The sequence below is a fragment of the Amia ocellicauda genome, chromosome 5 (assembly GCF_036373705.1).
Source record: "Amia ocellicauda isolate fAmiCal2 chromosome 5, fAmiCal2.hap1, whole genome shotgun sequence".
NCBI lineage: Eukaryota > Metazoa > Chordata > Actinopteri > Amiiformes > Amiidae > Amia > Amia ocellicauda.
The window spans coordinates 7,458,615-7,484,986 of record NC_089854.1 but is presented as its reverse complement, the minus strand read 5'-3'; the positions used below and the strand labels follow the sequence as shown (position 1 = coordinate 7,484,986).

General features: G+C 47.0%; 1 protein-coding gene across 1 annotated transcript in view; it reads left to right on the top strand.

Annotated features, from left to right (window-relative positions):
- The window catches only part of bltp3a (bridge-like lipid transfer protein family member 3A), a 28,095-nt gene extending 4,992 nt beyond the window's left edge, over window positions 1-23,103 (top strand). Inside the window, exons 2-21 of the mRNA XM_066703537.1 lie at window positions 3,402-3,564; window positions 4,600-4,638; window positions 5,121-5,212; window positions 5,922-6,111; window positions 6,567-6,707; window positions 7,593-7,763; window positions 8,011-8,191; window positions 8,382-8,468; window positions 9,875-10,045; window positions 10,935-11,098; window positions 12,120-12,261; window positions 12,607-12,800; window positions 13,093-14,426; window positions 14,747-14,928; window positions 15,139-15,293; window positions 15,462-15,612; window positions 17,156-17,430; window positions 18,220-18,328; window positions 18,564-18,688; window positions 19,539-23,103. Of these exons, the coding sequence (XP_066559634.1) occupies window positions 3,402-3,564; window positions 4,600-4,638; window positions 5,121-5,212; window positions 5,922-6,111; window positions 6,567-6,707; window positions 7,593-7,763; window positions 8,011-8,191; window positions 8,382-8,468; window positions 9,875-10,045; window positions 10,935-11,098; window positions 12,120-12,261; window positions 12,607-12,800; window positions 13,093-14,426; window positions 14,747-14,928; window positions 15,139-15,293; window positions 15,462-15,612; window positions 17,156-17,430; window positions 18,220-18,328; window positions 18,564-18,688; window positions 19,539-19,655 (4,183 nt within the window). The 3' untranslated portion in view covers window positions 19,656-23,103. The remainder of the gene's footprint in view (window positions 1-3,401; window positions 3,565-4,599; window positions 4,639-5,120; window positions 5,213-5,921; window positions 6,112-6,566; window positions 6,708-7,592; window positions 7,764-8,010; window positions 8,192-8,381; window positions 8,469-9,874; window positions 10,046-10,934; window positions 11,099-12,119; window positions 12,262-12,606; window positions 12,801-13,092; window positions 14,427-14,746; window positions 14,929-15,138; window positions 15,294-15,461; window positions 15,613-17,155; window positions 17,431-18,219; window positions 18,329-18,563; window positions 18,689-19,538) is intronic.
- Window positions 23,104-26,372: the final 3,269 nt, after the last annotated feature.

Below are 26,372 nucleotides of genomic sequence, written 5' to 3'. Positions count from 1 at the left end.
AATGATAAGAACAATTCTAGGCACTTCATTTAAACCTAGTGTTGTATAATGCTTTATTTATTGCGAACTCCAGTAGGAGTTCTACACAGTGTGTGTATAGAGCCACTGTGTCTGTGTATTGATAAGGCCATCTGGCAGACCCCCATCTCCTCAGCATAATGGCAAGCAAATCTTCTGACTGGTACCTCATGTATCTTAGCATTTAATATCCGTATGTGTAGTTTTAATGGTTGTATGTCTGATATCAGTGAGACCTACTGTTCAGATTGCAGTGGCTTGATAAAAAATGTACACTGCACACTGACTGACATTGCAGACATCGTGTCTGTGGTTCTGCATAGATGCCTGTGTGCTCTAGTGGGCATACAGAAAGGAAGGGGTGAGGGTGTGGGGGATATCCAAGCAGTACAATACAGAAGTGAGCACAGACAGAGTGCCAGTTGTGCTTACGGCTGTATTTGCACTGTGAGCACAGTCTCCAGGTGTTCAGTTTGCTAACGGGGCGTGAAGGAGACAAACAAACAGCAGACACAAAAGACCTGGGAGTTAGCCTTATATTTAAGTGTTGTGAGTTCAAGGCTCTCTTAGGCGTTTGTGATGGAGGTCTACCTGCCCTTAAAGCTTTAATCCACCAAAATGAAGCCATCTGCCTTGACTAACATGTTGAGCAATCTCTCATGCAGACAGCAGAGTAATTGAACACAGGATATCTGTCAGGGTTTCATTACAAAAATAAAAGGCAAAAAGTAATCGTAAGTAGTGCAGTCTGAGTTATTTGGAGAACATAACATTTCTGCATAAAGAGGTGCAGTTTGATAGTCCTTTAATCACACAGACCAGTGTTGCCCACCCTTTTTAAGTTTAAGGCACAGCTACTTAACTCTCAATTCTATGTGCCACATCCTGCCTGCCCACCCTATTAAAACCCTGTGTGAAAGCTTTTGAAGTAATGGCGTCTGCTAGACGTTAGAGATCTCTTATCTGTAGCTTCAAATTTGTACAGAATGCAAGGCACATAATCACTTATCTCATAATTTTTGGGGCATGATTTAAACTGATCAGCACTTACAAATGTGTAAAATGAAACTGTTTGCTAACAGTGTTGTGCAAAGGTAATTTTTTGTGGGAAATACTTTATATAATGGGATGATCAGCTGCATTCTTTTATTGAGTATTTGTATTATTATTATTATTTAAATTGTTGTGTTCCTGCTTTTCTGTTGCCATTAAACTGGTCTTGCTGTCTTTGTGGAAACTGTGTAGTTGTGGGGTGCCGGAGTACATGTTGCAATCTGACCATCTCGAAAGAAGCACAGGAACATGTACAGAATTGGTAATGGCGTTCCCAGACCTATTGCGTCATATATCACTGTGTATACTTCACATCCTGACAGGTGTTTAAATTACAGGTTATGAGACCATCTCACTCACTGTCAAGGGCTCATGTTCAAGTCGGGTCACGAGTCGGGTGTCCTTCAGGTCTGTGTGATCTCACTCAGAGCTGCTAGAGATACGCATTTCTCCAAAAAACGAAGTGATGGAAGGGCCTGTAATTGGCACTTCTCCATCAACTATCAGTGTGGACAGACAGTCACCTCACAGATATATCCCTGTACTGAAGAATACCTGCCATCTAAAAACAAGATTACAGGGCATAATTTACACACAAAAACACACCGTTTACAGTTAAATGCAGAGGTGAGTTTTCTGCCGATGTTTCCAGTGTGACCGGTTCACGATTGTACAGTTCCAAACAAATAAACTTGTACTATAGAGATGTTGGTGAACTAGTGTGGGCCGCTCTCCCTGAGGACCCAAAATCATGAAATAGTTGCCCTGTTGAGTGATGAGGCAAGCTGAGGTCCTGCCCACACTTTAGTCATTAGTGAGTTACATGGCAACTTCTGCAAGAGCAGGGCAGTTAATCCTGGTGCCCTGGCCAAATCCCAAAATGGGTTATAAAACAGTCTGGCCTATTCCTACCTTCATCTGGGTCAAAGTATAACCCATCCCCCCAAGCCTTATAAAATTGATCTTAATCTCAGTGTGGCTTTCTGGTCAAATTATGAAAACTCTTCTTTGTTCAGTTTTCCCTTTCATGCTTCATAGCCAGAAGCACCATCCTAGCACATATGGCAATGGCTGGCTGCCACCAGGGCAGTGTGGGCTGTGAAGAGCTTCATTGCTTAATCGCTGGTAGAATGTATGGAATCCGAAGACTAATTGAAACACTAGGTGTAAAACATCAATGGGGGTCCAGTATCCCCCCATAATGAGCCAGCTGATACATGTGAGGATGGCTTTATGAAAGAAGGGCTGTGCTCAGTGATATGTGTGCAGGCTACTGGGCTTTAAAAGGTTCATGGACATGTTGTAATGGTGTTACACTGTGAACAATCTGTCATTGGGCCCAGTAGGATTCCTCCCATGCTGTGTATGGCGTGCATGGTAGGTTGATTGCAAGCTTTGGCCAGGTGCTCTCCTAATCTCATTAAGTCAGCTTTGGGTGGACAATGGGTTTGATTGTGGCCACAGCAGAGCTGGGGCCAAGCGGCAGGGTGGCAGGGTGAGTCTGGCCTAATCACTACAGTGGACCAGTGTCTGGCCTTTCAGGAGGAACAGGACGGGAGTGCACCAAGTGGAAAGTCTGCTGCTTGCTGTGCTCTCCAGAACTGTTGGACCAGCCACACAATATCCAACACATTTATAAAGAGGGGGTGAACAGAGCAAAACAAGAGCAGTAGCACAATAGTCGGCAGGATCCGGATGGCCTTGGCATTCTCTGCACTTATTGTCTAATTTTAATATGTAGCTGTAGAGAGAGTCTGCTAACTAAACAAGTTGAAAACTACTGTTGTCTGTTGTTGTTCAATTCTGTATACTGTTTCTTCTTGTTTTTGTCCCATAATATTTGCCTTGACATCTTTGGGATATGTTCCACTTAAAAGCCTTTACCATGGTGGACAGACCTGGGTACAGTTATAATTAAAATAGCAATTACAGCAGGTTTTGTGAGTGCGAATTACCATTACAGTGTTAATCTGGTCTATTACAATTAGGAATTATAATGGTATTATAAAGGTAATAGAAATAATGGGTATATTATTGCAGTTGTCATTAAGCAAAAAATAGCCTGCAGAGGATCATATATTTATTCAAATCTTTAACGTGTTGTTGGGCTGTAAACGATCGATTATGTGAATTTCAAATTACCCGTCTGTAATTGCCAGGTCAGTGACTGTATGACAGAAAAAGTGTTGGCGATGCAGGGTAATTTGAGTTTGATTGTCTAAAGGATGAACTGGAGCTGTTCATCCTTTAGATGTTGGTGGGGTTGGAGGACCAGAGTAATTTCTTCGGGGGTTGATGTTTGGCTGACGGTCTCTTCTTTTGTGTCTCAGGTTCGCCAAGAACCTGTCCCCCGACAAGATCAACCTGAGCACCCTGAAGGGGGAGGGCCAGCTCTCCAACCTGGAGCTGGATGAAGAAGTCCTGCAGAACATGCTGGATCTGCCCACCTGGCTGGCAGTCACCCGCGTCTACTGCAATAAAGCTGCCATCAGGGTGAGATACTTTAAGAGCATGTGTGCGTTCCCATGCTTGAGAAACTGAGTTTACATGTGACCGTCAGACTGTGAAAAGAGTTTGCATCTGTGTTTGAGCCACAAGAAGGAAGGAACTGTAAATCGGGGGAAAACAGCATCAGTTGTCAGTTAAAGATTGTGGTTATAGAGCGTGAATGTGGAAAGAGAGTATACAAATACAGTGCTTAATGAAACTCTACCACTTTTCAGATTTTGTTATCAGTGCCTCAGAGTTTCATGCATTTAAATTAGGATTTTTTTCCCCACTTATTTACACACCGGGTTGAACACTGTTAAGGGGGTGAAAAAAGTTGAATTGTGGAAACAAATTAATTCATAATTGGATAAGTCTCCACCCCACTGAGTTAATACTTGGTGGAACCACCTTTGGCAGAAATTACAGCTGTGAGTCTGTTGGGATTGTCTCTCAAGTAACTCCACAGCTAGATGTGGCAATATTTGACCATTCTTCTTTACAAAACCAGGTCCAAGCTCTGTCAAGTTCCTTGGGGAGTGTTGATGGGCAGCAATCTTCAAGTCATGACACAAATTACTGATTGAATTTAAGTTGGGGCTCTGACTGGGCCACTCAAGGACATTTACCTTTTTTGTTACTTAGCTGCTCTAGTGTAGCTTTGGCTGAGCGCTTCGGGTCATTGTTATGGTTACACCTCAGCTAATTAACGGTTGCTGTTACAAGGAGGGTGGACGCTTATCCTACCAAGCTATTTCAGTTCTTATTTTTTGTAAATGTTGTACAAATGTCTAGAATATTTTCTTTACTTGGAAGTTGTGGGGTAGGGTGCGTAGATAAATGAAGAACTTTTTTATGTTTATATCTTATTTTTAATGCATTTTATTTCCAGGCTATAAGGCTGCAAAAGGTGAACATTTTTAAAGGGGGTGTAGAATTTCTACAGGCATAGTATATAGTTTAACTCACTCGTGTGCGGAAGAACGCAGCTCTGAGAAAAACAGTCGGTGTAAGTGTTGTCCTTCTTGTCTCCCCTCTCAGATACAATGGACAAAGCTGAAGACCAGCCCCATCTGCTTGGTATGATTTAGCTTCTCTGTCTTTTTTGTTACTCTTCATTTATTTTTACTTTTACTTTGATAATTTCCCGATGCAGCACTGTTCTGCCTGGAATAGCCTGGCACGAACTGTAGTAACATGGACACAGCCTGTCCTGATGCCTTATTTGTCCTCCCTTCTTAGATCACACTCAGGCTTTGCAGGCTTACATGTTGAGCACCTGGTTGACCCCTATGGAGCTGAGGTTCATCACAGTAAAACTGCTTTGTAATGCAGTGTTTTTTTACATGAAATCCAAACATCCATCCAGTTCTTTGTATTAGTACTGAAGTGTACAAGCCACTGCTTGGGAGTACCTATAAAACATGATGGATTGTGGGGCCCCCGAGGGCTAGGGTTGGATACAAGACCACCACCCTTGTGTAGATGTTTGTATTGTTTTAACAAGCTGAATGGGGCTGAGCTGTTCTAATTCACACCTGGGTTCATCTTTATCTCTTCAGTTCCTAGACAAGGTGGAAGTGGAGATGAGGACCTGTGAGGAGCCACGGTCCCCCAATGGCCCATCCCCCATCGCCATCACCGCAGGGCAAAGGTCAGTCCAGTCCCAAGCAACTTCTGTCCTCAGTTTACACCCTGTTCCCTGTTCACCCTGTTCCCAGTTCTCTGTTGTATTCCCAGTGTGGGAGTTTCTCGAGTGTAGGCCAATTAAAACAAATTAAGAGAAAGCACTCAAATATTATAACGCCTCCAGTTATTGTTTACTGGAATCTATTGAACAGTAATAAAATATGACTGTTATTTAGAAAATAATGTATTCATTGAAGTGGGTGAACAAGCATTGACTGGTATGACTGTACCTGTTATACCACAGCTTTATTTCCTGGACAGCCCAGCACTCTTGCTCTTACGCACTTTCTCATTTAACTATTTTCCCTCGTGCTCCTGATTACGTATGAAGTATTTTTAGCACTTCTGTCATTGTAATGTGACTCACCAGGGACAGACAGAATTCTAGTAAGTTTGCACTTGTTAGCTTATTGAACTAGGATGTATACTTATTTCATTCTGGACTGACTGTGTTTATTGCACTTTTTGAAATCTGTAAGTCGCCCTGGATAAGGGCTTCAGCTAGTAAATACATAATATTAATAATGACAATGTTAACTGCTGTTCAAAATCTCATAGTACCTGTCACCAAAACCAACCTCTAATTGGCCTATGGGCTGATATATAAATGTAGATAAGTTTAGTCGAACCAGAGTCTTGCAGCTTCCTTACCTACCCATGTCATTGTGCTGCAGTGAGTACGGCTTTGCTGAGAAGGTGGTTGAAGGCATGTCCGTTGTCATCAACTCCATCACCATCAAGGTCCAGGCCAAGGCCTTCCACGCCTCCTTCGAGCTCTGGCAGCTCCAGGGCAACAGCCTGAACCCCAAGTGGCAGCGCAGTGACCTCCGCTACACGCGCATCACTGACCCCAAGAGAGGAGAGGTACGTACAGCCAGGCCCTGTGCTGTCGGGCCGGTCAGTGTTTTCACCCGACCATCTTTCATGGTGAACACAAGTCTGAGGACCCTATAGAGAGTCACGTCGGAGAATGGTGGCGAGAGTGAGAGTTATTAGTGTCTATTTGGTTTTCCTTGGTCTGTTGTAGTAAAGCAAGCCATGCAACAAGTTATAAATATGTGCATGTGAACATCACATGACTTTGCTGTCATATAGCCTGAGAAAAGTTTTGTTTTTTCATACTTTTTCCTCTTTGTCTTGCTCTATGTTCAGCCAGATTCCTGCATGTGAATAATGATTCAATCTAGGTACAGTTCAACCTGTGTGACAGTGTCTCTCTCTCTCTTTTGTCTTTGTGACTGTGTACCTCTCTCTTGTGTCTGTGTCTCTATCTCTTTCATGTCTGTATGGCTGTCTCTCTCTCTTTCTCTCTGCCTCAGGTGCTGACATTCAAGGAGATTAACTGGCAGAGCCTGCGTATCGAAGCGGACGCCATCGAGAGCGATGAGCAGGACCTGGGCAGCACCCCCCTCCGACTCATCACCAACCAGGGCCGGATCCGCATAGCGCTCAAGCGCAGGGTATGCCACTGAGAGCGTGAGAACTGCACCTCTATTGAACTAATCCACATAATACAATTTGGCTTATGCTGGGCCTGTGTGCATCTGCCTTTTCTCTCTGTGTCTTGAGAGGTCTGTAGCAGACAGAGACACTTATATTGCTGGTTGCTCAGTAGCCAATATAATCTGTTAGACTTGCATATTAATCAGCATGTAATTAATATTTACTGATTTTCCGATTTATCCCATATATGGACTTTTTCTTTGTTCTGGTTTGAGGTCTGGATATATAAATAACTGCACCAATTTGTCTCGGGGTTCAGAGCCTTCCTTAATCCAGGGATCTTGTCATCTGTTTCTCTATTTTTTGTATGTATGTAATACATATTGACTCATCTTTGTCCTATGTACTCCTTACAAAAGGACAGAGAACCATCTACGGTTAATCTCTTAATGCCTGGCATCTGAAGACCTGCATCTCCCCAGTCACATGCTTCTTAAGACTAAAATAAAATTGAAGCGTTGAAGAACCAGAAAATAAGTCTGTTTCTGCCCCCCCCCCTCCGACCGCTCCGTCTCCTCAGCTCCTTGACATCAAGTGCTCTTAAGGACACAGGCAGTTACATTCTAACATAATCATTTTATAGATGGAAACAACAACCAACAGGTTATCAAAACCAAAGACTGGGTTTGTAATGGCAGCAAGTTAAAGCTTGCTTTTGTCACATTATCCATTATTACTAATTAGTGACTTATTAGATGGCACCCTTACACTGGCCTATATTAAGCTCGAGGGCACACAGGAGGGTGTAATGTGGAAGTTGAGGTGTGAGTATCACGGAAGGCCCAACGGGGAACAGATCTCACACTGGTTGTGCGTGTGTGTGTGTGTGTGTGTGTGTCTAGGTGAAGGACTGTAATGTGCTCGCCTCCAAGCTGCTCTTCATCCTCGACGACCTCCTCTGGGTGCTGACGGACTCGCAGCTGAAGGCCATGATCCACTACGCCAAGTCCCTCAGCGAGGCCATCGAGAAGTCGGCCCAGCAGCGTAAGAACCTGGCCTCAGACACCCTGCAGGTCAGCCTCACCCCCTCACAGTACCCCTGCTTCCTTCTAAAGTCCTTATCCCCTACAAAGTGGAGGTAACAATTGTCGGTTGTGGAGATTTTTGAGAAGAATCCATCCAATTAGTCGGACATTGTTTGTAGATTTTGTAGCCAACTACCCCTGGAGAAAATTCTGAAGTGTGTCTTCTGTTACTCTGCAATCTGTCATTGATGATGACAATACCAGTGAGAATACAACAGCTCTGTCTTGTCTGCAGACGGCGCCCACTTCGCCAGGATCCCACCCCCCCTGGGCAGAACCCGCCCCGCCCCCAAGTGGCACCCCCAGCACGCTCAGCCAGTACTTTGACCTCCATGATGTCAAGGAGTCGTCCTACCACACCCTGATCTCCCGCCTGGACCTGCACATCTGCAATGACAGTTCTTCCCAGAACCCTGGTGAGACGCCCCTTAACGCCACACTTTGCCTGGCCTTTACACAGCCTCCTCCCTGCCTTTCTTATCGGCCACATTTATTTTATTAAAAAGAAGATCCCGGGCTTGCAAAGGTAACACTAACGATGTAAACACTTATGATGGCATTAACCAGTTCAATATCATTAACTCTCTCTTTTTCTCTCTCTCTCAGATGAGCCTCGGCCACGTGGGTCCACTGGGGCCATGCAGTTGACCTTCCGAAAGCTGGGCTTCGACTACTACCCCTTCCACAAGCCTGGTGAGCTCAGGGAGCATTGCCCTGCTGTCCCACTGCCCCACGGCCCAAAGAACAGGCTTTACTGTCTGTCTGCAGAACCCGTGGTTAATTCGTCTCAATTCCCGTCCCTGTCTGAGTGTGTCTGTGCAGCTTCGTCTCTGCTGTGTCTCCAGGGCTGCATATTTCACACCTTTTTATTGATTTTTCAATAAAGCTGTTATTTAATATGTGTTGGAAAAAGAGATTTACATTCGGGCAGTGCTGTCTCAGTCTCTTGATGGTCAACTGGTAGACATTTAACTCTAGCCAGGGAGGATGTGGAAAGGAACGGAGTTAAAGTTAATGAAGTTTGGAAGCATTAGCTACTTGGACGAGCGCTTTTATTCAAACTGGGCGTTGATACAATGTGGGGAACAGCAATAGGCTTCTGAGAATTGAACTGTGTGGAAGATTTAAGAACATAAGTAAGAACATAAGAAAGTTTACAATCGAGAGGAGGCCATTCGACCCATCGTGCTCGTTTGGTGTCCATTAATAACTGAGTGATCCAAGGATCCTATCCAGACTGTTATTTAAATGTTCCCAAATTTTCAGCTTCAACCACATCACTGTGGAGTTTGTTCCAGATTGTGATGCCTCTCTGTGTGAAGAAGTGTCTCCTGTTTACTGTCTTGAATGCCTTGAAGCCCAATTTCCATTTGTGTCCCCGGGTGCGTGTGTCCCTGCTGATCTGGAAAAGCTCCTCTGGTTTGATGTGCTTGATGCCTTTCATGATTTTAAAGACTTGAATCAATTCCCCACGTAGTCTCCTCTGTTCCAGGGTGAAAAGGTTCAGTTCCTCAGTCTCTCAGTAGGACATTCCCTTCAGACCTGGAATAAGTCTGGTTGCTCTCCTCTGAACTGCCTCTAAAGCAGCGATACCTTTCTTGAAGTGTGGAGCCCAGAACTGCACACAGTATCCAGATGAGCTCTAACTAGTGCATTGTACAGTCTGAACATCACTGCCCTTGTTTGAAATTCTACACTTCTGACAATATACCCTAGCATTGTGTTTGTCTTTTTTATTGCTTCCCCACATTGTTTGGATGGAGAAAGTGAAGAGTCCACGCAGACTCCTAGGTCTTTCTCATGTGTTACTTCATCTAGTTCTATTGTGTAATTATAGTGGACATTTTTGTTACCTGCATGTAATACCTTGCACTTGTCCACATTGTATTTCATCTGCCAGGTGTCAGCCCACAACTGAATATTATCTAAGTCCCATTGTTGTGAGGTGTACGACCTCCAGTTTTACGTGGTATGAACAAGTTGTCCATGTGCTGACTCATAAGTTGCAATTACCTGGGTCAGGTGAAGTTTGCTCTGTAATGGGTGATTATTGAGTTGAATAAGACTTACAGGTGTGTGACTCCATCTCTTTCTGCCAGGTGATGGCTGCTGCCACTGGGAGCGACACTGTGGTGCCATGGAGTCTCGGGCACAGTGGGCAGAGAAGCTGCTGCAGGAGTTCCAGAGGTGGGCGGAAGGGGTGGGAAGCCTGGGGTCACACATGGGCTCCCCCACTGCTGCCCGGGACTCCCCCGCCAAGCGAGCACCAGGTCTGTATGAATATGAATACAACTTTGTGCTACTCTGTATTGGCACAGTGTGGAGTATGGATCAGATCAGCAGTTGTGCTTCAATTACTGCACCTTCTTGGCGCTGAATCTGTGTGTGAGAGCCGCAGGTCCTGGGTTTACCCTTACTCTCTCTGGGATCATTTGAGGACAGCCCACACTGGCTCATTTAGATCTTGTATCTGGTGTCGGCCAGGGTGTATCAGTTGTCTATGCACAGTCATTCAGAGCTGTAGATGTAGATGATTTTACATGAAGTTTGCTCTGTAATGATACAATGGGGTTTCACCTTCTATAGACCTCTTCTATCTGGCCCATTCTGTGTGTGGTTCCAAAATACAGGTTTTCTTTCCAAGCCTCGGTGACTGTTACTCATAATACATTTCCCCGTTTCAGAAGCAAGCCACCAAGAATCATTGAGAATGATGAAAAATAGACTCAGTGAAAGAGTGAATACCAGATGAGAGTCAGAGAAATACAGTGTTTAATAAAGATGTACTTAAAATTACCTTAATTGTAGTCAGCAAGCAAGTCTCTTTTTGTATTGTTTTTTGTTTAATTTTAAATAAAGGACTACTGTTAGGGCAGAACATCTTTTCCCACATACAATTTCAATATAAAAGGTTAAGGACTACCGAAACCAAGGCGGGGTTGAGAGTAGTGTTATATGATTTGCTGAATAGCTATGTAAACCACAATCTCAAAGTATGATTCACAGTGAATGCAGCTGTGGAATTCAGCATACCAGTGTTTACCAGCATTTTTATAAACTGACGGTGAATGTTAATTGCCAGTTACACCGTTTAGTCCCAAAAGCCCAGCCGGGGCTGTGGTGGGATTCTGACAGGAAGTGTCTTTTGTGTGTTTGAAGCTGACGGAGTGCCCATGCCACAGGCCAGTCCCCCGGACCGAGCGCAGACCCCCCGCCGGACCCCAGCCGTGGCCGCCGCCCCACCTTCCCCCCACAGGCCCCCCTGGAAGAGGCTGCGCTCCAGCTGTGTGGTGGTCAGAGTGGATGACCTGGACATTCATCAGGTACTGGCTAGGAAAATTGCTAACGACCTGATTCTCAATCTGAGCATACATTTCCTGTTTGTTTATATTTGATTACCATCACCCTATTAGACCATAAAACATGACCCAAGAAGTGAAAGAAGTCTAGTGTGGTTCCTAACTGGCTCCCATAATCCCCTTGACTCAGAATGAGGGTTATTCCCTTGTACCATGTGATTGTATCATGTGACTGGGATATTTTCAACTCCCAAGTGACACCAATTGGCCCAGAGATAATGGGTTTTGCTTAACTCGTCCCATTCATCACGGTTTCTGGTCAGGAGCCTATTGTAGTTTTTACACTGAGAGTTATTCCTCCATCTAGAAGATCTCTTCTGCCTCAGGTCTACAGTACAATATGAAGCCAGGAGACTACAAGCATGCTTTTCAGAGGATGTGTCTGGGTGGTCTTTTTTTCACCCACCCCTCAAGATGCAGCCACTCCTGAAACAAAAGCGCTGTGTGTTGTCAATGGTTTTGACAGGCTCAAGGCAAGAGAAGCATGCAGGCTGTCTAGAAAAGTTTGAGAAAAGAGTAGCATGAAGAAGAAGTAAGAACCCCTGCTTACCGCTGTGAATGAATAAGAGGAAGTGTGTAACCGGCTTGAATGGGTAGAACATAAACCAGAAAACGCATTAAACACATGGTACACACGTGGAATATACCAGAGGAAGTGAAGGCAGAGACCAAATCCCTCTGTGGTTATGGGTGCTTTACTATGAAATACCACCTGAATTTCCCTTTCTGATGAGCCTTACATGTAAAGACTGACATATGCACATTTTCCCCAGATCACAGTTTCACTGAGAAATTCCCATGGGACTGAACTGATGAGACTAGTCTTTAATGCACTAATATGCTCCCTTTCTATTGCTCCATACTGCCATTTAGATTCAGTATTGTTGTAATCTTTTGTGTGGTATTTTCTGCTGGTCTGCTACTTTATCCTGGTAAAGTATACCGTCCACCCCTGTTTAACTTGAAGCGTCCGGCTTGTCCTCAGGTGTCCACTGGGGGGCGTCACAGCAAGAAACCCCAGTCCCTGGTGTCCTGTAACCGGAAGTCCCTCCGCCTCCCGGACAATGTGGCAGCCATCCACTTGCAGTTCACAGAGTACTACTTCCCTGACAACAACACACTGCCTGGTATGTCCAGAATATTCAACCCTTTTCACTGAGTGCTGCCAGTTATTCCTGCAGGAAATGTGTGGTAGAAGCAGGGGCACATAACGGTTAAAGTGAAGTCAACGCACACAGCACAAAGAAGCAGCATGTATCCAAATCGCAGGGTGACTTGGTACACAATAACTGCCCTAACCAGTTTACATATAATGGTGAGAACTACATCTAAATAGAAAAGACAAAGAAAAGGACTGTGAATGTATGTGTGGGTGTGTGCCTGTGTTTAGAGATGCATTTATTTTCTGTCTCTGGGGCCATATGAATCTGTGCCTTCATTTTATCTCTCTCTTTCTCTCACCCACCTGGCAGTGCCATGCTCCAATCTTTACGCCCAGGTGAATGGTCTCCAGCTGTGCCTGGACCCACCCAGCCTGCTGTGGATGAACCTGTTCTCCCAGGGGCTGCTGTGCACCCTGGAGCAGGTCAAGGCCTTCTACCACCTGCAGGACTCCAGGAAGGCAGAGGAGCACGTGGATGTGCGCATGGACGCCTCCCAACTGAAGGTGAGACTGGATGGCCTGGGAAGGGAAGCTGGGAGTGCGAAGGGTCAGACTGGCCTTTGTTTTGAGTTGCTGTTAGCATCCGTGCTAAAGTTAAATGAGTTGCAGGCTCCTATGCGAACTACCGCTAAGGGTTGGATATGTGTTAGGTGCCAGAAGGGTGTTGTGAACCTGGCCATTTGTTTTGTAAGGTGCTTTGAGATTATTGACTGACTGCTTGGTTAAGTTTAGTAAATACAAAAATACAGATTGACAAGTTCTCTCTGTCTGTCTGTCTGTCTGTCTGTCTATCTAGCTGGTAGTCCCTCTGGAGTCTTCCATCCTGGACCACCCAGATCGGCCCCAGACCCTCCGTGTCCATGCCTCCCAGGCCACCCTGACCAACACTAGCCACTCCCCCCACAGCACCCGCAGCAACCTGCAGGGCACCTACCACTCCTTTGACTCCCACCCCTTCTTCCAGCCCTCGGCTACACCCAACTTTCCAAAGGACGAGGCCAGCTTCCACCCCCTGCCCCCCGCCTTCCTGCACCATGCCCTGCAGGTGGACGGCCCCCTGGACCCCAAGTGGGTGGAGAAAACCTCCCGTGCCCAAGACGTGTGGGCCCTGAGCCTCTCCAGACTGGCGTTAGATTTTGAAGGGGCGCGGAGGGGGCCCAAGGGGAAGCCCATGCCCTTTGTGGAGCCCTTTGCCATGTCCCTCTGGATGTGCCACCCAGACGCTTTCCAGGTCTCTCATGCACCCACGTTCCCCTCTCTGCCTCCCAATGGGACGAGGCTCAGGTCCTCGGCCAGCTGCGGAAACCACATCCACTCCACCTTAACCCTGGAGAAACCTGCCAATCATCTCAAGTCCAAGACGGTACATAACCTGGTGGATCTGGGCTCTTTGGAAGAGAAGACCGATGGGGTGATTCCAGAGAAAAATGGGGAGGAGATCCCAGCAGCCTCTATCCATGTCTTGGCTCAGACCATATCCCCGGTGAAGCTGTGGCTGAACCACTACCAGTATGTGGCTCTGCTGCGGATGAAGGACACGCTGGCCCGGCTGGCGGCAGAGCTGGCACGGGATGCCCATCGGGCGGGGGGAAAGCAGGTTGCGACCCCGAGCGTCAGCGTTGGCCTCCTGATGGACAGCGTGGAGACTGGGTTACTGCTGCCACCTGCTACCTCTGAACACGAAGAGGTACGTTCCCCTGAGGGGACGGAGAGCCCCAGTCTGTCCGACTCGGACCTTTCCCCTCTGAAGGAGCTCTGCGGTGTGGTGCTGGAGGACAGTGGGATTGGGCCTCTGTCTGAGAGGGGGGAGCCGGAGGGGCCAGTGGAAGAGGCCTGCGAGGCCATGGAGGAAGGAGTCACCGAGCGGAAGGGAGACATCGAAGACCCGGGCCTCTCCCCGCCACTCTCGCCCCCGCATCGCCCCCTGCAGTCCCGGGATGCATCCTCCTTCAGCCTCGAGGGAGAGCTGGCTAATGCCCTGACTGCCACTAAGGATGCCACCAAGGATGCGCTGAGTGCCTCGCTGGACCTCACCAAAGAGGCGCTGTCCATCACCAAGGATGCCTTCAGCATCCTGAGCCGGGAGAAGATGACTAGCATGCACAAGATGCTCTTCAACGCCCACCCCAGGTCAGCCACAGGCACTCGTGAGGGTTTGAACACAGTCCCGCCAGTATTTTTCTTTTTATGTTTAAATTTCTGAAATTCCTCTTTTAATTGGTGGAATGTGAAGAAGGTTCAGACAGAAGACATTACATTATTGACCTTTTAGACTAGAATAAGGAAATTGCATCAAACAATCTATGAGTTGGTGAAGACTGAATACTGTTGATTTTGAGAGAGTGCTGTGTGCAGATCTGTTTCAGGAAGCTCATAAATTATGACTAAATATACAATTTTTGTTGTGTTTTTCATCCACTCACTGGACTGACCCCCTCTCCCTCTCCTAGGGAGCCTCAGCCTCGCCTGGAAGAGCCGCCCCCTGTCCTGGGCAACCTGCGCGTGCAGACCATGAAACGCTCGCAATCCCAGCATTCCTTCGAGAGCGCCTCGCTGGACGGCAGCCTCGCCGACGATGGGCTCTCGGTGGACAGCGACAGCAGTGAGAACTTTGTCATCCTGATGGACTCAGGTAAGAGGACCCCACTCCCAGTCGAGAGGCCTTTTTAAAATCCAATCAAACATCTGCTTCCATGCGACGTCAGTGATGTGCGAGTATAACTGCCTTCTGGCTAAAGAGGGACTTTTCTGAATCTGTGCTGTTTCTTGTTACTGGCAGCCTGGCTGAGCAGCGTGGTTGTTGTCCCCCTATAAGGAGGTCTGTGTGCTTCTCTCCCCTCAGAGTCGGGGATGGACTCGATGCGCCTGGGCAGCACTCCCTCTCTGCCCGCTGATACCGGGAGCCGGGGCAGCCCAGCTCCAGGGACGGAGGGAGGGTCGTCGGCTGACCTGAGCAGCTCCCTGTCCCAGAGCACCGAGGATATATCCCAGGACATGGTCAGTGCCTCTGCGTGGAGGCTGCCTTAGAAAGCATGAGCTTCTCCAACATCCTGTACTTGGACTCCTCTCCTATAGAGGGCCAGTGGGGCCTTTTGATTCTGTTTCATTTGATTGCTTGAAAAAAGTCACCCATGCGAGCCGGTCTGGGATTTGTCCTCCATGCAGGTGTCCGTGCTGCTCCTGCGGCTCAGTTCAGTGGCCTGCGCGGTGGACGTCCGGGGGGATGATATGACTGTGGCGGTGGAGGTCGAGGAACTGGTGACAGAGCAGCTGGGGAACCGGAGAGTGACGCAGCTCCTGAGCGGACAGGCCCCAGGTGAGCTACAGGCACACTTGTGACTAGGAGGGGTTCAAATGGGTGGCTTGTATTTATTGTGGGTCAGTTTTGCCAGAGAGATACGAAGACCCATCGATAAATCGTGATGGTAGCCCATGCTTTCATCTGGGGACGGTGTTTGAGAATCTGTACAGCCATTTAAAAATATATTTTATACTTATGTTAACATATGCACTTTTTCTATATCACGGTATGTGTAACCTTTTGACACTTCCTCCAGACGGGAACAAATATACTGCAGTCAATTCATACTAGCAGACTACATATACACTCACCTAAAGGATTATTAGGAACACCATACTAATACTGTGTTTGACCCCCTTTCGCCTTCAGAACTGCCTTAATTCTACGTGGCACTGATTCAACAAGGTGCTGAAAGCATTCTTTAGAAATGTTGGCCCATATTGATAGGATAGTATCTTGTAGTTGATGGAGATTTGTGGGATGCACATCCAGGGCACGAAGCTCCCGTTCCACCACATCCCAAAGATGCTCTATTGGGTTGAGATCTGGTGACTGTGGGGGCCAGTTTAGTACAGTGAACTCATTGTCATGTTCAAGAAACCAATTTGAAATGATTCGACCTTTGTGACATGGTGCATTATCCTGCTGGAAGTAGCCATCAGAGGATGGGTACATGGTGGTCATAAAGGGATGGACATGGTCAGAAACAATGCTCAGGTAGGCCGTGGCATTTAAACGATGCCCAATTGGCACTAAGGGGCCTAAAGTGTGCCAAGAAAACATCCCCCACACCATTACACCACCACCACCAGCCTGCACAGTGGTAACAAGGCATGATGGATCCATGTTCTCATTCTGTTTACGCCAAATTCTGACTCTACCATCTGAATGTCTCAACAGAAATCGAGGCTCATCAGACCAGGCAACATTTTTCCAGTCTTCAACTGTCCAATTTTGGTGAGCTTGTGCAAATTGTAGCCTCTTTTTCCTATTTGTAGTGGAGATGAGTGGTACCCAGTGGGGTCTTCTGCTGTTCTGCCGCATACTGGATGTTTTTCCCTTTTCACACCATTCTTTGTAAACCCTAGAAATGGTTGTGCGTGAAAATCCCAGTAACTGAGCAGATTGTGAAATACTCAGACCGGCCCGTCTGGCACCAACAACCATGCCACGCTCAAAATTGCTTAAATCACCTTTCTTTCCCATTCAGACATTCAGTTTGGAGTTCAGGAGATTGTCTTGACCAGGATCACACCCCTAAATGCATTGAAGCAACTGCCATGTGATTGGTTGGTTAGATAATTGCATTAATGAGAAATTGAACAGGTGTTCCTAATAATCCTTTAGGTGAGTGTACATTGATAACACTGAAACTGCGAGGTCAGACCACATCCTCTCAGAAAAACACATGTTGTGGATAAACTGCCTGGTTCCAGAACAGCAAGGTGTCAGATACAAAATAGCAACTTGACAATTCTATGTAGTTTTTCTGTTACCTGGTAATTACCTAATTGTCAAGTTGCTATTGTGTCTCTCTTCCTCCCCCTTGTCCCTCTAGTTGCTCCCTCACCCAGCAAGCCCCCTGCCCCAGAGCAGAGGCGGGGCATCAGGGGGGCTCCAGTGGCACGGATGAGGATGGAGATGGGCCCTGCAGCAGCCCGGCACTCCCCTCTCTCTGAGACGTTGGGCTTTCTGGAGATGCGGTTGAGTGGCTGCCATTCCGACCTCCTGACCTCCACATTGGCCACTCTGGGAGCCTTTCTGGAGGATGAGCTGAGCGCTGACGTTCAGCCTATGAGGATCCACATGGAGAACACCACCATCACCCTCAAGGTCAGGGAGTGTCAATGAGCCCTTTGTCCATCCTCGTAGATGGGGAATTATGTATCGTATGCTGCATACATACATTTTTATGCATAACACATTTTCGCAAACCTTCCTATTTTTCACCAGGGTGAAAAGGTTCAGGTCCCTCAGTCTCTCAGTAGGACATTCCCTTCAGACCTGGAATAAGTCTGGTTGCTCTCCTCTGAACTGCCTCTAGAGCAGCGATACCTTTCTTGAAGTGTGGAGCCCAGAACTGTCCACAGTATCCAGATGAGCTCTAACTAGTGCATTGTACAGTCTGAACATTACTGCCCTTGTTCTCAATTCTACACTTTTGACAATATACCCTAACATCCTGTTTGCCTTTTTTATTGCTTCCCCACATTGTTTGGATGGAGAAAGTGAGGAGTCCACGTAGACTCCTTTATATCGGGTATTGGATTTAGTATGCAGTATGACATGAAACCGAATAATTAGCACAGCATAATACAAATGATTCGGCACACAATTGTATAAAGTAAATAATGCACAGAATAAAAGTTAAGTAGCACTCGCCATAGTGGGGTAGTGCAGTTTGTGAAAGATAATCCAAGTCGATGAAAACAAAATTCCCCTTTTTTTAAATGCAGATTCCTCAAATTATGTGATGTGTCAAAACTTTGAAAACGTAACAACTTTATACATGGCCTGAGACGCATTTTCACCTGGATTCTGATCCCTCTACCTGAGACCCTCTCATGCTCTGTCCCACACCCTCTCCCTCTTTCTGACACCTTACCGTCTTGCCCCATGCAGGATGATGGGCCCAGGGTCTATCCCACCTCTCCTCAGCCAGTGCCAGTGATCTTTGCTCTGGACCGGATCGTTCTGGAGCGCACCGATGATGGGGTCTTCTGGCTAAGAGGTGAGCGTGGCTGTGGGGTTCCCTGTGGCTAAAATACAGCACTGTAGTCATTCAGTGTGTGTATCATGGTACATTCTGGAAATTACCGATCTAAAATATCCTGCACTTGGTTAGACAAGCCTAAATAAAATACTTTTGTGATGCAAATCTTAATGTGGAAATACTGTTTTAATTGAAATGGTTTTTGGTTATCTTTGGGTTGGGACCCTTGCTAGCACTGTCTGTGTTCACCCAGGCCGAGAGACGGAGAGTCCTACACAGAGTATCTCCGCTGGGGAGCTGGGCACTGTGCCGGGGAGCGATGCATGCTGGCCGCCTTCTGAATCTATGAATCCTGACACCGCTGATGACAGAGAGCAGGTACAATGCCCCCTTGGCTCCTCATCACAGGCAGGGTTTAAAGAGGCCCCTCCAGGCAGGACTGTCCATTGTCTCTTTGCTCTCCCCGGTAGTTCCCAATTTAAGATCAGTGCAAGCCATTTATATTGATCAGATATTGATGACATTGTAGCAAGATATCAATTTCAATCCATGTCAATAAGAATTATTTTGTAAAAGAAAAAGAAACAACCCAGACAAACACATTCCCTTTCAGTACACATGAAAACAGTGCGTGAATAAAAAGGATATCAATATTGATAGACTGATAAATTATTCACTTGCTCTTGGCAGTATTGCTAGTTTGGCTGATAGAAACTCACAAACTGCCTCTGAGATGCCAAAAGCACAGTGCTGTCTGTACACAGCCCAGTGAGGGTGGAAAAAAGTGTGAGTGATTTAGAAATGACCCTTTTAACGATCTATGGTAGGTCCTCTTTGAGATGTCTGAATAAAAAAAAAAAACAGGTAGCTGTACTACATAGATGCAAGATCAGTTTTGTTTTACGTGGTGATTAGGCTTTTGGGGGACAAAGTACTTTACCAGACCGTTTTTTCCAAGTGGCTTGCAGTAGTTAAGGATGAACTAGGCTTCAACAGAATCCTTTGCAGCAAGTTTAATATGTAATTCACGGCTCAAAACGCAAGGATGTTTAGTGGTGTATCTTTCAGGATAACGCAAAGCAATTATCTTCTCCATTCAAGAAGACTGTTAGGTGTGACAAATTGTAATTTCCATTGGTTGCGTGAGGTAGCATGTCCAGTCACTCACATAACGGTCCATGGCCTCCTGTCCAGGTCATCCTGAATTGATGCCTTCTCTACCCTCCAGAGTCAGAAGCTGCAGTCCCAGCTGGCCGAGACCCAGGCTTCCCTCGCTCAAGCCATCGACGACCGCCAGCACCTCCTGCAGGAGATCAGGAAATACAATCCTCTGTTTGACCTCTGACCTTAGACCTCTACCTGGCTGCTGCACCACTGCCAGTAGAGGGAGCCCTAAGCAGGGGAGAGGTGCTGACCTGCTCAGGTAAAAGGAAGTGATGTAGTTCAGGCTGGAGAAGGCAGACGTTGGAGAGCTTAGCATGCTGGAAGATATTTATTAATTAAGACAATGCACAATACTCCAAGACCCCCAGAGGGACTTCATAATGGGTACTGCTCCTCAGAGAGTGATGGGGGGCCAATCTATAATACTAATAATACAGCAGTTTAGAAAAGCTACAAATTCTTTGCCTGCCTTGCTAGTGGAAGGACTGGAGCAGGGGAAGCAGTTTGTGGGCTTCACTCAACGGTGGACACACGGATGGGGCAAAATGACGAGCAAAATGTGTGTCAGTGGTCTATTGCCACTACCGTTGTTCCCCTCTCACAATGAGGATGTCTTTTTCATCCCAGGGGTGGTCGTCACTCACTACACGCACCTTGGAAGAAATCTTGCCTCCAGCATGACAAAGTATAATACAAATATTTTTTTGGTTTGTTGGTTTTACAACCCCTTTGGTCTCATGCAGACCTAGCAATCTCTGCACCAATGTCAATTATCTTCTCTGATCCGCTCCTCGTGTGATCGGGCCACAGCTCTCTCCATTGGTGTGTCCTGAGTCAGTTATAAAGCTCTCTAGATCACTTTGGTGGATGAATCTGGAGGGCCGCTACTTGCCAGGGCACCGGAAGCCAGCAGATGGTTTGTCTGAAGTGAAGAGTCTTGCCAAACTAGCAACACATGGCTGGAATAACACACTGCCAGATGCCAACGTCCTCGTGTGTGTGTGTGAGTGTGCGCTTGTGTTGCTGTCCCCCTCCCACACACACCTTCTTCAGGCATGTTTGTAGACGGCACTAATGTTTTGCAGAATGTAGAAGTGTGAGTTTAACCATAGCCAAACTATAAACTAAAAAAAATCATAAACACTAGACAAACTTGCAATGTACAGTAGATATACTGTGTATTTTTTATTGTTTTGTTTTCTGCTAAGTTTTCGATATTCATGTTATATAAGTCTGAAGCATCTAAAGAAAATAATGAAGGTAGCCTGGAGAACCTGGAGAAAACAACAAATATGCGATGCCAAAAGGTGCATTATTATTTTTGTAAAACTGTAAGCAACTCTCATGTGGTGTTTAGAAGGCTTGAATTGTCCCTCACTTGAAAATGTGTGCTTTTGACCACCCAGTCAAAAGGGTAGCTGATTTTAGGTATTTATTTATTTTGTTTAGTTTCTTTTGGTCAACTGGAATTATTAAGTATTTACTCATGTTGGATTACACAGAAAAGCTGCAACATTGAAGAAGAAAAAAATGCAAAATTACAAATGCACAGACACATCAGGAATAAATATTTCTACAGGACATCTCTTACTAACCACACTGTCTCACTGGAGCTGCTGTAAGAACCACAGGGCTGCTTTTTAAAGGTATTTCCACTCCTACAATCTCTTCTCAAAAGATGTTGAGCAAGAACAAAGCTTTCTGGTTCCTTTTTCATGCTCTTCTTCTTTTTACCGCCCTAAATCTTATCCCTGCTTCCTTACTCTGTGTTTTAGTTCCTTTTCTGTCCTTGACTTGGCCGAAGTCTAAGCAACCAGACACAACCATTGACTCTGACCCACTTGCTGAGAATGAGCACTCAGAGAGAGAGAGAGAGAGAGAGAGAGAGAGAGAGAATTTGAGGTAAAAGACACAGAGATGAGGAAACATAAATTGAAGTGGCAGGGAAGCTCTCCGGTAATTGTAAAGTTTTTCTTAAAGAGAAATGCAGATTACAAGGGGGTGACCCTGCAGGAGTACAAAGAGTTGGTCTGATGTGCCAAAGCTGAAATGATCCTAAATGCAGACTGTTGTACACAAAATTATGGTACAGTGTTTTGAAATGTTCTCTGCTGTATTTCTGGAGCTGTATAGATATCAGATATATAATCTGCAATTGAGTTGTGCTCCGTAGGGTACTGTAGGTGTTAATTGTCTGGTGGATGAATTGAGAACTTGGTCAAGTACGGCCTTTTGCAAAATTATCAGCAGTTTCTTTACTTACTTTTTCCAAATAGAGAAAAGTAATGCTTTTCTAAAACCAGTTTTTATATGCATTACAGACAATAACAGCTGGTTTTACCATACAAAAGAGATTACCTCAGTGTACAGTATTATCCTAGTGCTTGAGAAGTTGTGAAATGGTGACATCTGGTGTCTAGAAACAATCTCTGCAGGTGGCAGATGTATTGTTAAGATACTAGAATTATGAACACTTATTTAAGGAGATTTCAGAATGAGTCTTCCTAGCAGAAAACTTATTACCTTTGAAACTATAACAGACAGCTTGTTCTCAGTTTTACTACTATTAGATGCATCAGTCTTCTAATTGGTTCAACTGGAGAGGAGATGAAGAGTTTGGTTGCTGCGTGACCACTAACCGTGCTGTAAAATCTACCATAAGGTCAAACGTACATGCGGACGGTGTGCGCTCGACAACGTTTAGTGCGGTGATTTATGTTTGTCTTTATTGTTGTTTTGAAGTTGAGTGCTTGACTCACTCTTGTACACTGGCAAGTCACCTGTCCCACAGCTGGCAGTGCCGCTGAACACGTTGACAGTTGCAGAACAGAAGTCTGTCCGGTGGGTTGTACCCCGTTATGATCTCATTGCTCTCTTTGTGCCACACCGATAGATGAGCATGTTTCGCAGTTGCATCTCCAGAGTTAAGGTTGCGTTGTTAGGGGCCACTGTTCTGTTTGACTGTTTAAACCCAGCTGTGTGCTTTAGACCTTGCAGTATATTTGTTCTCTGTTCAGATGCAGAACAGTAGAAAAATGAGTGGCTGGGTAGTCCGAGGTGACCCAGTTGCAGAGTGCCAGAGTGCTTTCCCTGCAGCCCTTTGCACCGCGGGGGTCTTGACACCCTGTCATCCAGACAAGGGCGATTTGCTGGGAGAGCTTGTCACTGCACTGCCAAGATCGCCAGGGAAAGTAAAATACTGTTTATTAGGTTTAAGTATTTTACATTACGTAAATAAAAACAATTCAATTTTTAATACTTGTGATTAAAATCATTAAAATGTCAGTCCTTAAAATCACTTAAAAAAATTTAAAATCTTTGTGATTTTAACAAAAACTAAAACAATTAACTTTAAAATAAACGTGCTCAAATCAACAAAACAAACGTGATAAAAGCAAAAACTGCACACCAACAAAAGGGTCAAATACATTGAAAATAACTGAAAATGCATTGAACAAAATAAAGAAACAATTAAAAAGTAAAAATAAAAAACAAACAAAAAAGGTCCAATGCATTTTAAATTAAACCCAAAACGGTCAATGTATTTGACAACAAAATATAACAAAACTATACCAAAAAACCCTGAACAATGTGATTTAAAAGTAACTAAATCTTTAAAAACAATTAAGATTTGTTTTTAAAATCTTTTCTAAAATCAATCATTCGTAAAATCTTTAAAGGATCTTGGACTCGGGCTCCAGCAGGGGGAACTGACCGTCCCCGGAGGTGGGTCCCATCATGGGATCCTGAGCTCCCCCAGATCTTGTATACGCCAGTTCTTGTAGGCTTCCTCCTTGCCCCTCTGATGGACCTCCAGATTGACATAGTCTCTTACAAACACCATGCCCCTCCGCGCGATGACAATCGGGTCCAGCTCCTGCTTATTGAACAAACAGATGTTCCGTCCCTCCCACAGTGCCTGCTTCACTGCGCAGACGACACGCCACCAGCACCTCAGGGTAGATGATGAAATTCCCCTGGCCGGACCGTACAGGATCTGCTGGGCGGTCGCCCGCGCAGGAACGGCAAACCTGTGGAGGAACGGAGAAAACAGGAGCCAGACCCTGTGGGCGGAGGGGCACTCACTAAAGATGTGAGCCTCCGTCTCCTTCCCCAGGCAACCCTTATAGGGGCAGATGTCATAAGGAGCTATGCCCCTTCTGTGCATGAACACTCGGGTGGGGAGACACCGACTCACAGCCATCCAGGAGACATCTTTCTGCATGTTCGTGAGGCAAACGTGCGTAGCGTTAGCCCAGATAAACCGGCAGGTTTCGGGAGGGAAATCTTCTATCCGGCTGGTCTCCTGGGTAGATCTCATCTGACTACAGATGGTCTTATAATCCCAGGAGGCCAGCACGACTTTATGGAGGCCTACTTCGAGCGCAAAGGCTCGGAGCGCCCTGTAGAACGGCGGGGGATCCCACGAGTGCGGCCTGGTGTTATCCATGGCGCAGAGGCCGAATGGTCTCAGGCTGCTGGCAAAATAAAAGCGGTTCATGAAACTCACTTTCTTGCCAGCAGCCTGGATGTTCTTGACCACATAGGCCAGCCCCTGCGCCTTTATCAGCCGCACAACGTCCGGGACCCCCCTGCCTCCATCCAGGGTACCCTTCACCATCTGCACTCTTTTCAGCCTCTCCATTTTGCTCCCCCAGACAAACCGAAATATAATTCGGGTCACTAGTTTTGCGATGACCTTGTCTGGGGGGAAGATCATTCCTACGTAGAGGAGTATCGGGAAGAGGATGGCCTTTACGACCAGCACCTTACCAGCCATCGTCAAGGTCCTTGTGCTCCAGCCGTGGATCTTCCTTTGGACCTTTGCTATGGCCTCCTCCCAGCTCCGGGTGCCCGTGTTGGTCCCGTCGATCGTGATCCCCAGAACCTTGATAGACGGCTTCACAGGGAACACGGTCGGCGGGCCCCGGCCGACAGGCCATGCCCTGGAGAGGTAGACCTCGCTCTTGGCCTTGTTCACAGCGGCCCCCGTCGCCCTGCAGAAGCCGTCCAGCAGTTCCTCGACCCTGGCCACGGACGGAGCGTCCGTGCAGACCACGGCCACGTCGTCCATATAGGCCAGGGCCTTCAGTTGCTCTCCGCCGGAACCCGGGAGATGGAAACCTGTCACCCGGACGTCCCGGCGGATCGCCTGCATGAACGGCTCCAAGCAGAGGACGTACAGCAGGGCCGACAGGGGACATCCCTGCCGGACCCCCGACCTGACCGGAAATGGTTCGGTCAGGTGGCGGTTCACAAAGACCCTGCTGCTTAGGCCGCTGTAGATGATCTTGACCCACTTCCTCAGGCCAAGAGCGAGACCCATCCTCTCCATGACAAGCTGCAGGTATTCGTGGCTCACTCTGTCGAAGGCTTTCTCCTGGTCCAAGCTGATTAGGACCAGGGGAAGCCCTCTCTCGTTCGAGTAGGCCACGACATCCCTGAGCAGCATGGCGTTGTCGGCTGCCGATCACCCCCGGGCACCACAGACCTGGTCGGGACCCACGACTTGAGGGAGTGGCCGCTGCAGCCGGAGCGTCAGTGCTTTGGCCAGTATCTTGTAGTCGGTGCACAGGAGGCTGACTGGCCGCCAGTTCCTCAGATCTTTTGGGTCTCCCTTCTTGTGAAGAAGGGAGAGGATACTCTTCTTCATCGAAGGGGCCAATCTGCCCTCTCTGTACATCGACCCCAGGACCTGGCCCAGATCTTCCTTAAGCACCTCCCAAAAGATCTTATAGAACTCAGCAGGGATCCCGTCGGGACCCGGTGTCCTTCCAGAGTTAAGACTCTTTATCACCTGGGAGAGTTCAGTGGTGGTGATCTCTGGATCCTCCTCCTCCTCCTCGTCTCCCTCATTGCGGGACTCCAACAGGGACAGAAAGTGATGGATCAGATTTTGATCCACCACCTTCTGGTCGTACAACTCCCTGTAGAAATCCCGCACCACTGTCTCAACAGCCTCTCTGCCCTCCACCTCTTGCCCCGAGGAGTCGATCATGGAGGACATTGCAGGCCGCCTCTCCTTCGTTTTCTTGAAGAAGAAGCGGCTGCATTTCTCATCGTCCTCCATGATGCGGACCCTGGAAAGGACCTTGATCTTCTCTTGCTCCTCCCGATAGAGTGCGGAGAGACTCAGTTTGACCCGGGCCACCTCCTCAGCTAGGTCGAAGCCTCTGAGCTGTAAAAGACTCAGGCGCTGGAGGCGGGCGTTTAGATGGGAATATCTCGCCCGCCTCTCGCGAGCTTTCCGTTTCCCCAGCTGAATGAAGTAGCCCTTGGTTCTTTTCTTCATCATCTCCCACCACTCTATGGGAGAATCAAAAAGGTCCTTCAGGGTCCTCCACTCCTCGAGGCGTCTGCTAAAGGTCTTAATCACACGAGGGTCATCGAGCAGAGAGGTGTTGAGCTTCCAGACCCCAGGCCCCGACTCCCGTGTGCTCGGAATGAGCACCTCTGTCGTCAGGAGCCTGTGGTCTGAAAAGAAGACTGCCTCCGAAGACATGGCGGTCCTCTCCAGTGGCTTACTGAGGAGGACGAGATCTATCCTGGAGAAGGAGGAGCCAGAAGAACTCACCCAGGTGAACAAGGGGACCAGATCCCGACCTGCGTCGCAGAGTTCAAAGTCCTCCACGAACGCAGCGAGGTCCCTGCTGGATCTATCGTTGCGGGGCTTACTCCGGTCTACATCCCTCAGAGCACAGTTGAAATCACCTGAAATGATAACTGGCAAGGTGCCGATCAGGAGCGGGCGTAGCTGAGGGAGAAAGAGGACTCTCTCTCTCTGGCTGGTGGGGGCATAGACATTGACCAGCCTCAATACAGCCCCCTTGTATTTAAAATCGAGGCTGGCCAGTCTGCCCGCCTCTATAACCTTAAATGTTTTTGCTGTTATGAAGGG